Source organism: Heteronotia binoei, chromosome 15 (assembly GCF_032191835.1).
Source record: "Heteronotia binoei isolate CCM8104 ecotype False Entrance Well chromosome 15, APGP_CSIRO_Hbin_v1, whole genome shotgun sequence".
Lineage (NCBI taxonomy): Eukaryota > Metazoa > Chordata > Lepidosauria > Squamata > Gekkonidae > Heteronotia > Heteronotia binoei.
In genome coordinates this window covers 22,723,916-22,734,680 of record NC_083237.1, presented here as the reverse complement: position 1 = coordinate 22,734,680, position 10,765 = coordinate 22,723,916, and the positions used below count along the sequence as shown (strand labels likewise).

The window sequence follows — 10,765 nt, the reverse complement described above, 5'->3', positions numbered from 1 at the left end:
GCTCCATTCCCATTCCTGAGACAGAAAAAGCAGCTGCCCTGCAAGAAATCAATCAGCCTTGTGCCTGTGGCCATCCATGCATTCACATAATCCATCTGCTAAAAGGCCATTAAAGAGTCTGACATTCTGCCTTCAACAGCTCAGGAAGGATCACTTTGCACAGTGTGAGGAATGGGTGAAAAACAGTTGACTTTTTTTAGTGTTCAGTAAGGAATTCCACTGCTGTGCTTTAGGGGCATCAGGATGCGACACTAGGTTTGAGTCAGGGACCTGCAAATTGTGGACAAAGAAAGAAACAAGGGGGGGGGGGAGAATCCTGCAAGGATCCTCCACTCAATGCAGGCTTTATGGGCTTAGTAATTTTTTACCAAATTACTGCATGCAAGGTGTGTGTGTGTGTTTGCGGGGGGGGGGGGGCGGGCGGGATCAAACCTCTTTTTGGCACTTCTCGCAGACATAAACAACTCTTTGCCATTAGCTCTTTCCTCCAAGTTTAGGATATTAGGAAAAGCCTGAACCTGGCTTTATCACCTCAGGGAGCAACCAGTCATAGACCATCCTCCTTTTGAACCCAGGTCTTGCTAGTAACAAGGAGAGAGAGAAAACTTTTAGTAAGTTGGTCTAGTGTACTTCTCCCTCACATTCTTTCGAAGGACAGAGCACTTCTGACTTGAAATTACAAACCCTAAACCTTGCCTTCCTTTTAAGTGGAGTAGTCTAAGGATGACTATATCACATGTGTGGGGTTTGTTTTTTTTCTTGTGGTGTAACTCAAGGAGACAGGACTGGTGTCTCACTGATTTGTTTCAGAAAACAAAAGCGAAACAGGCATTTGATTTTTAACCCAAGAAATCTCATTTTATTAAATCATTCTATTGGCTTCTAGCCTCCTCCCATCTTCTATCAACCCTTCTTCCTCTTTGAAGAGTCCTTCCTCCCAGGCTGCCTTGTTCTTATCCACCTGCCTCGTCCTTGTCTCAAGAAACCCAAGAATCTTGGCTCTTGGGCCACTCCTGATTCCATCATCCCGTTCCCCACTCAGGAGTTAGTCGATGTCTGGGGAGCTGTTGGATCCCCCTGTTCCGCAGGGGCACCTGGTCCTGCAGCGGCATCATCTGTTTGAGACATGCGGTTGCGCTTAAAGAATCCAAACTGGGGAGAGAAGAGAGATAGGCAGGGTTAAGACACAGAAAGAAACCCACAGGAGTCCATATAGCGGTGAAAACAAGAGGGCTGTACCTTATACAAGACGGCCATTAGAATGGCCAAGAGCACAAAGCCTCCAATGCTGCTGCCAACGATGATAGGAATGGGGTTGAATGGCGAAATTATCTCAACTTCTGTGGTGATCTGTCAAAAGAGAAATGGGACAGAGGAGTCACCCTTGCCTCTCAGCTGCCACCCCCTCTAAGCCCTCAGAATAAAACCACTATGTTAAGGTGACCATCGTATAAGGAGAGATGAACTCTTCCCACAAGATATGATTTCTAAGAATGGGCCACAAGCCTGACTGGATTTTCTACCCTCAGTGGCCCACAGACTCTTCTCCTTAATCCCAGATTTAGGGAAGCTGATAATAGTAAAGAAAGAGTACTCTGCGTGTACCCAGTCAGGGGTACTCTTTAGTACTACTTCAGATGCTCCAGGTTATCAAAGAAATGTGGCCACCTTGGTGGTCCTGATGGGGGCAGAAATTTGGAGTATAAATTTTGTAAAAGAAAAATGGGAGAGGTGTGACAGGAAGACCAAATTCTGCCACTAGACCAAAATTTCAGTATTTCCCTGATGAGATTTGAACCATGGTCCCCAGAGGAATTCTGCCCTCCAAGTTACCTGGCTGAAACGAAATTCCTCTGGCTGATTCTGGAAAAATCTAGACTCATCTATCACCACTGATGCCTCACTGCGAAGATGGAGCTTCTGGGACTGCAACTGCAAGATTGACAGGGAAATCAAATGGATCAATAACTTAGGGTACAAATGGTATATCTACTATTCAGATTGTCCTCAGAACAATTCAAAGGGGGGAAATATTAAGGAAATGTGTTTAATCTAACACAGAGATGTCCCACATTTACAAGATATAAGAGGATATAAGAGGATTAGATAGATTTATGGAGGATGGGTCTATCAGTGACTACTAGCTGTGGTAACTGAGGGAAGCCTCCACATGCAGAAGCACGAAGTTTCTGAATCCCAAAGTCAGAAGGCAACATCAGAGGAAAGTGTTTTTGGGTTTAAAGTTTTTATTGATTTTCCATGAAAAGAAAAGGAAGGGAAATTAGAAATAGAATAAAAGTGAAAGATACATAGATAAGCAAAGAAAATAAAGAAATAAAGGCAGTACATTCTGCTTGTTGCTATATCACTGCACATAACAAGACCATAGAGTATTTCAATAACCTCAAAATAGAGTCAACATAGACAGTATTGTATGGCTATTGTAAGTTCACGCCTGTACTTACCTAAATTGAATCATATTCTCAATATATACCATAATACACCATTAAAAATCATATCAGCTAATTTCATTCAAAAACTCAGTCTGTGGTGTCCAACCAAGCATATACTGGCTCCCTACATCAGGGGAAAGTCTTGGTCTCTATGCCTTGCTGTTGGTCTTCCATTTGCCCACTATGTGAGACAGGATGCTGGACTAGATGGACCACTAGTCTGATCCAGCAGGGCTCTTCTTCTGCTCTTATACAGATGGAAAAGAAAAGTGATATAGTCAAGAGGAAAGGGACAGAGAAAAATGAAGCTGAGGATTAGTAATGTGAAGATGATTTCATTATTTTTAATTTATCGGCCTTTCTCACTAACACAAAATATATTACATAGTATAATCAATGGAATGGAACATCCAATAAATAATGTAATAGGGTTTGGACTGCAGAAATTTAAAAAGAAATCTGATACAGAGCTGAGACAATGATGAAACAAAGCACAATCATTTAGATATTACACATTAAAATGAGGCACCAATTATGCAAAAAGAGCACACTTACAGCAACAGACAGTACAGGGTAGTATAATCTACAGTCTGTATAGTTTTTACCAAAGCATCTTTCTGAACCATTTCTTTGCAGCCCTGTTACCTGCCTAAAAGAGTCAAAGCAAAGAGTGGCACAGAAACAGATGACAGACTTTCGGAGAGAAGGACTTCTGACTGTTTGTCTTCACGAAACATGAAGCCGGATTAAGTGTCTGTTGGACTAAAATATTTCTTTGCTATTTTGAGATGTTTTGGCTAAGCCTGTTGAAGAAACGTTATTCAGGTGGGCAGCCGTATTGGTCTGAAGCAGGAGAACAAAGTTTAAATCCAGTGACACCTTTAAGACCAACAAAGTTTTATTCAATTTACGAGCTTTCAGGTGTGCACATCTGAGGAACTGTGCATGCACATAAAAGCTCATACCCTGAATAAAACATAGATGGTCTTAAAGGTGCCACTGGACTCAATCAAACTTTGTCCTTTTGAAAAGTATTACACAATGCTTAGTTAAGGATTCCGGCAACTGGTACACTGCATGATTCCCTTTTCACCTGAAGAGGGTGCCACCTACCTTGGAATTGCTTTGAGGTCTGTAAAACTCCCCAGAAAAATGGAACTGGATGGACTCTTGGGAGAGACTGGCAATCCGGCACTGAACCCTGGTGCAAGAGGAGGCCCCCAGGCACCCTCTCTGTCCAAAGGCAAAAGGACAATGGCCATTGTGAGTCACCTTTGCTGCCTCTAAGAAGCAGCCATATCGCAGTTCTAGTTCTAGTGTTCCACTCGTGATGGAGCCAGTAGCAGCAAATTAGAGCATGCGTGGATCCATGTTGTAAAGAGTAAAGGAACTGTGGCTCGTGTAACATCGGGAGAAAGAGGCTGAGGAAGAACTATTGAAACCGTGAGGAGTCCTTTTAAAAGCGGTTCCTTATTCTCTCTGTATCATTACGAGTGGAACACTAAGAATTGAAAGACTTCACCCATGTCTTCACTAAGTCCTATTTGAAGAGGCTATCATTCTTTGTGACTGTTGAGAGACTTTGTGGGAAAAATTTCAAGAATGTTCAGTGCTCCTTAGTTTTGTTTTTGTTTTACTTAACTAAAAACACATGTTTACACGCTCTGCACGAAAGTTTTATTGCTTCCAGTGGTTATCTTATATTGCATATCGCAGTTCTAGGCATCAGAGAATCTTGTAGAAATGGCTACCCCCTGCCCCAAAGGTAGCTGCATTTTCTTACTGTGATTGGTTCCTTGGAATGCTCAATATTCGTCATCTGGAAGGTGAATGGATGTGTGCATTCATACTGGTTCCTCTAGAAGACAACGCGGGGTTAATCATTCAGACTGCATGCTGAGTGCATGAATTTAGTCCTCCATCTTACAGGCCACACACCCCCAACCCTTTATTTTTTATTCACCCACAGATCAAATGGGGAGGAATCGTGGCATGGTATAGCCAGATCTCAGAAGCTAAGCAAGATCAGTATTTGAATGGGAGACCACCAAGGAAGGCTTTGCAGAGGAAGGCAGTGGCAAACTCTCTCCTCTTCTCCCTTGCCTTGAACAGACCCTTGCTGGGGAACCCATTCGTCAGCTGCAATTTGATGGCACTTATGTTTGTACAGATCAAACACAGTAATCCCTTCTGTCAGCCACTCTAAAGCATTGGTTTAGATTGGTATCTGGTTGCTGTTTTAGTTTTGTACGGTTTTGGTTTTATACTGTTTTGAGAAGTTGCTAGGAAAATGCCAGGTAAGTATTCTGAAAAATCCGATATAGAACCCACAAAACCAGACAGGTTTGCTCCAATTGCTTTGGGATCCTGGGCCCTGGGACTGGTCTGGGTCCGTGGCCTGTTAGCAACCGGGCTGTGGAGCAAGGCAGAGGCACCACACTGCCCCTTTCACCTGCCCAGGACTTGGGCGAACAAAAGAGGCAGTGCAGCCTCATTTGGAGTGAGGCAGAGCACCTCATTCATGGCCTCGGAGTGAGGCAGAGCACCCCTGTCATCCCTTCCGGGCAGGCGAAAGAAACAGCGTGGCCTCACTCCAAAGCACCACCTCTTTAATCTGCCTGGATCCCAGGCGGGTGGAATGGGCAGCGCAGCCGTGACCCTTTCCTACCCCTCATTTAGAGACCCCCATGGGAGGCAGGGACAGGGCATGGGGGCAGCAAAAACCCCAGCACCCTTCCCCCACACACACACACCAGTCTGTGGAAAAATTGTCTTCCACGAAACTGGTCCCTGGTGCCAACAAGGTTGGGAACCACTGCTGTAAAGCATCCATATATTCTGACTTATAGGCCCTCTACTTCTACTCACCACTCCACTGTGGGTCAGGGTTATATTCCAGAAAAATCCCATTGATGTCCGTATGGGGAGATCAAAAGTCACGTTGACCAGGATGGAGCGTTTGTCTAAATTCCTGACCTGCCGGAACAGGATTGGGTAGAGGGATGGATGGACGGCACGAATGGGGATAAGTGAGAGGGGAGTGGGGAGGGAGATGAGTAAAAGGAGTCAGTGCCTTACCTCATAGCTGTGCGTGATAATCTTTGTCTCTGATCTCTCAGTAGAGAAATTTAGGTATGTGGTGGACTCAAGCCTGATGGAAAAGATACAGGAAAGGAATTTGTGCAGGTACAAGTCACACTGTGCCACAGTTCCAAGTTGCTTTCACACAGAAGTTGCCCCACATTCTCCCACCAACAGCAGTATTTAAAAAAAAAACATTAGCTTCCACATGACAGTGTTGTGCAATCCTTCTCCTCCCAGATTTCCCTCACAGAGTGTATTCTCAGTCATGCTCTTGTACAATCTTTCTGGGGGAAAACATACTCTAGGCAGAACTCTGTTGTGAAACTTGGGCATATCCACATGAAGTAATGTGGCTTTAACAACAGTGCCAACAGCAGCTCCACCAGGCAGTTTGCGAATGCAAAAATACCAAGGAGAGAGGCTCCAGTTCCTTCTCCCTGCCTATTTTGTTCACAAGCAGAAAAGAGCCTCTGAGTGTGTGTGTGTGTGTGTGAGTGAGAAAGAGAGAGACACACACACAGAGACAGAAAGAGAGACAGAAGACTCCCATCACATGTCTGAGGAAAAGTATTGTGTTGTTCCCCAACGAACATGAGAACTCCATAAGATGTAAAACCCTGAGCTATGACCCCTTTCCTAGAAAGGAATATACTTCACTGAACTCTTCCATGACCATCCAGTGGAAACAGAGAGGCGAAGGCTGATGACAGGAAAGAAAGAAAAAAAGAAGCCTACCCCTTCACGATGACGTTGACAGGATGCAGCACAGGCAGCCCCTCCACAGCCTCATTGTCATCCAGTGTGTCGTTCTCATTCGTACTGGAAGGCAGAAAGGCAAACCAGAATTAGGGCCGGGGTATCGGAAGTCAGAGGGACAGATGGATAAGCCGGAGGCTGCCCCTACCTCTGGGCTCGGACAGTGAGGGAAACCAACTTTTCATCCCAGGAGTCATTTCTGGAGGGACGGAAAGAAAGCCGGAGGAAGGCCTGAAAGGAATAGGGACATTGGAAATGGTGGAGGTGGAAGACATGGACTCTTTTCTTTAGGAAAAGTTGTGAACAGTCACAGTGGCCCACATAAAATCCAGAATAAGATACAAAATCTTGCACAATTTTTGTATCATTTTGGGTTGATCCTAACTAAAAGCATCACATGGATTTTGTACCTTTTCCTGTTCACACTCGCATCTCTTTTCAAAAAGAGAGAAGTAGGTTTGTGCTCTCAGCTGCAATTTTGGAGGCCAACCCCTGCAGCTTAATGCATTAACAGATGACCCTCCTGAGTCTACCAACTCCCTCCAGGCCCAAGGAATCGTTCCTCTCCTTGAATTTTAAAAGGGCTGTAAAATTTCCCTTCTTTCCGTTGACCTTTTGGATTTCACTTGAGAGGGCTTGCTAATTTTTTGTATTGATTGGTATGTGGTTGCTGTTTTAGTTTTGTACGGTTTTGCTTTTATATTGTTTTGAGAAGATGCTAGGAAAATGCCAGATAAGTATTCTGAAAAATCCGATATCGAACCCACAAAACATCCAGACAGGTTTGCTCTAATGCTAAAAACTGCTCTCTCTTCATCACCATCCTCACTCTCCCGGCTACTAAAAAGCTTACTGAGCTCTCATCTGACTTCTGAGATTTCAGTATATATTGCACTGGCAAATTTATCATTGTGACTAGAAGCGTAGCTTTAAGCCAGCCAGGACCGGCCCTGCCAATAGGCAAACTAGGCACTTGCCTAGGGCGCCAGACTTCTGCATGCGACTTGGTGATGCTATCAGTGCAAGGATTTTTATAGGTACAGTTGCAGGGTATATATAATTGTCTTAGTTCAATAGTTTCACTTGACCTAATTTGACCTGTCTTTATATGGACATGCATATCTGCCAGGAATCTTTTATAGGCATCTGGCCAAGACCTCAGAAAGCAGAAGCATTAGCAGGGTTGGAGTCACCATCCAGAGCACAGGGGAAATGAAGACACCACTTGCTTGTGGCAACCAGGTTAAGTTAGAAAAGCAGAAGAGGGGGACCGTAAGTGACTTTCTCAGGTGCCTTTCTCAGTGCAAGGGTGGGGGTTGGTGGCCTTGCCTAGAGTGCCAGACAGTCTAGGGCTGGCCCTGAAGCCAACCATCTCTTTGAGATGTTCCTTCCTTTTTGCCAATCACTGGTGCACTCAAACAGCCCTGGCTATTGTGTTTCTCTTATGCTTTCGTTCAGGGGTGGTCTTAGCAACCGGGTATCAGGGGCTACTGCCCTGGGACATGGACTGGGGGCCAACGGCTCTGCCCCCCAACAGAGGGAGAAAGAAAAGAAATAGCCAGCAGTGGCTATCCCTGCCTGCCTGCCCACCTTGCTTGAAACTGAGATGACAGGCTCCAGACAGAGTGGTGGCAGCGGCAGTGATGCTGAGGCCCCAGCCTGAGGTTTGCCCCAGAATCCACTGCCCCTGCTTCCGTTCTGTCACTCACACCCAAACTCTTTCATTTCACTCACCCGCTCATTTTCCTGCCCCTTCACTTCCCTTTGTTACCTGTGTGCCCTCCTTGAGATCCCGTGGGCTGAAACGGCAGGAGCTGTGACGAACGGACATGTTGCTTTGGGATCCGTGCATGTCACAAAAAGGGGACAGGCGCTGGTTAGACTGCAAGGGGGAGAAGGGGATAGGGAGAAATGGAAATCAATTGAATGGCAAGGGGATTGCAGGGGATGAATGGAGCTGTTTTGTTTACCCTGAAGTAGCAAAAAGGACACAACAAAATCAGCAGGCTGAAGGCTTCAAATATTTGGCCCTAACTCCAGTAGTGAATGGTTGACTGGTAAACTCTACAACAAGTGAAAGTACTGGCCTGCAGAGTAGGCTTGTATGCAGGGCCAGCCCTGCCACGAGGCAAAGTAGACAATCGTCTAGGGTGCCGTCCTTCTGGGTGTGCCAAATTGGGGGCCCCCCATGGGACTCGGTGATGTTATCAGTGCAGGAGCGGGGGCCCCAGAAGTTAGCCTCGCCTAGGGTGCCAGACAGTCTAGGGCTGGCTCTACTTGTGCAGCAAGAGCTGCTGGGACATGTTGAGACCTCTAGCTCTGGTGGTTAACACTGATCAGAACAGAACACAAATTCCAGGTTTGTGCAGCCTCAGTAAAAAGAGTTTTTACTCTTCCGTCTGCCTTGGTTTCATGACTCAAAACCAGACTCTCTGCTTTGTGAGTAACATTTTAAGGGGGAGGTAAATATGTGTTCTTAAAGGACCTTTATTTTTCATATTAAAATGCTAATAACCAGAGCTGGGTTCTCAAACACAAACACATTTGGCTGCTTCCAAGGATTGCAAGGCTGAGTTGGCAACTGGTGGGAGGGCTGGGGATATCCAGGTGCACATGATGTTGGGAGTCTCTATGTCACTTCTGGATAAACATGGATAAACTCCAGAAATGACAGAGTGGCTCTCAGAATCACCAGAAACCATTGAGTTTCCAGCAATTCCTAGAACTACCCTATGTCCCTTCTGTGTTTTACACACAAGTGATGTAGCCATGTCAGCAACATCACCTTTTCCCCTCAGTCACAGGGAGATCTACTGTTTACCCACACCTTCAAGAAGAGACACAAGGAGTTGTATTTTTTTTCTTCTGTAGGAGCTGAACAGAAATCCCGAAGGGAAGGGTTAAAGAGCGACTTCCTCCTTCTAATATTGCAGTCTCATGGGGCACCTTTCATTGAAAAAAAAAATCACAGCGACTGCACTTAGCATATAGTTTGGGCCTGTGTTACTGCAATGACACTCCAGCGCCAACCCCACAAGCAGGGCTTTTTTTGTAGAAAAAGCCCAGCATGAACTCATTTGTATATCAAGTCACACCCCCTGATGTCACCATTATTTCACACAAGGCATATTTTGTAGAAAAAGCCCAGCAGGAACTCATTTGCCCCCCTGATGCCAAGCCAGCCGAAACTGTGTTCCTGTGTATTCGCACTCAAAAAAAGCCCTACCCACAAGTCCTCTGCTGTCTTCCTGAAACTCTCCACACCCCCAGTGTCTCTCAGTCCTCCTCCTTTCTTTGTTCCTCCCCCGGGCTCCCAAAACATCCCCTCCCCCAACTCACCTGAAAAACTGAAGCTCCCTGGAAAGACAAAAGAGGGGGATAGTAGAAGGAAAGGCCTGTCTCATAGGCCGTCTCACCCACATTTTCCAGTTTCACGGTTAAGTTCAGTATGAAATTGGGAGTCAATTTAAGACCATTTGACCTGAAATTCAGTGACAGAAACATCTGCTCAGGTCTCAAAACCAAATTTGGGGAGATTCCAGCAAGTTCTTTTCACCTCACCCCCTGCTTTGTGGAATCAGGGATAGCCTCCACCAATAGCTCAGGAGTTGTGAGAAATGCATTCCAACACACTTGGCCTTATGGACATTACCTGGGCCTGGTCATCCCTGCAAGCTGTCTAACTTGGCCTGTGAAGAACTGCCTGAGGAAGTGAATCACCTGACTCCCACACTCGTGTTCAAGGTGGGCTGAAGGGAACTGACAGAGTATGTAGCTCCAGGGAGCATCCCTTGCACAGTGGATCCTGGGGCACAACTCTTAGGTTGTGCGCTAGAGATGGCACTGAATGCACAAGCAAGAGGATCATCCCCAGCATCTTCAGTGACATTGCAAGGCATGCTTTCTGGCTTTGTATTAGCTGAGACCCAACTGAGCTGGTGGGGTGAAATGCTGAAAATACAGGATTCAGTTCAAATCTTCTGCTCTGTCACAAAGCTTACTGGGTGATCTTGAGCCGGTCACACAGCCTCAGGCTCGCTTACCAGAGAGCCCCTAGGGTTGCTGTCTGGAGAGAAAACATTTTCTCCTTTTAATAGAGGTAGAATGGGCTATTATTTACCAGGTGACATTACTGACCTCCATCCCCTCAGAAGCTTCAGCTGCCCATTTCCCTCTTTCAAAGGGACAGGACATTTTTCTCTAGGCCTGTTAGCAACTCTACTCAGGGAAGATTAAAAATAGAGGGACAAAGAACAAACGTGTGTCTTGGGGTGTACAGAAGATGCTGCTTACCCAGAAAAGTTAAAAGAGACCCGAAGATCAGACGTACAAACATCATCTGAGCCACAGTTCTGTTGGAAAGGAACCTGAAAGCGGGGGAGAGAAGGGACAGCATGGGAAGAGAGCTCTGGGGAACTTATTTATTTATAAGGGTTGCCTCTAAGTGGGGGCTTGGAGACCTCCCAGAATTA

General features: G+C 45.8%; 1 protein-coding gene across 1 annotated transcript in view; it reads right to left on the bottom strand.

The window, feature by feature from the left end:
• Positions 1 to 831: 831 nt before the first annotated feature.
• Positions 832 to 10,765, bottom strand: part of LOC132584867 (integrin alpha-X-like) — a 36,469-nt gene continuing 26,535 nt past the window's right edge. The window contains exons 19-30 of the mRNA XM_060256822.1: positions 10,587 to 10,660; positions 9,633 to 9,774; positions 8,065 to 8,175; positions 6,442 to 6,524; positions 6,273 to 6,356; positions 5,532 to 5,604; positions 5,322 to 5,429; positions 4,237 to 4,311; positions 3,567 to 3,686; positions 1,834 to 1,932; positions 1,240 to 1,350; positions 832 to 1,152 (exon numbers count right to left, since the gene is read on the bottom strand). Of these exons, the coding sequence (XP_060112805.1) occupies positions 1,039 to 1,152; positions 1,240 to 1,350; positions 1,834 to 1,932; positions 3,567 to 3,686; positions 4,237 to 4,311; positions 5,322 to 5,429; positions 5,532 to 5,604; positions 6,273 to 6,356; positions 6,442 to 6,524; positions 8,065 to 8,175; positions 9,633 to 9,774; positions 10,587 to 10,660 (1,194 nt within the window). The 3' untranslated portion in view covers positions 832 to 1,038. The remainder of the gene's footprint in view (positions 1,153 to 1,239; positions 1,351 to 1,833; positions 1,933 to 3,566; positions 3,687 to 4,236; positions 4,312 to 5,321; positions 5,430 to 5,531; positions 5,605 to 6,272; positions 6,357 to 6,441; positions 6,525 to 8,064; positions 8,176 to 9,632; positions 9,775 to 10,586; positions 10,661 to 10,765) is intronic.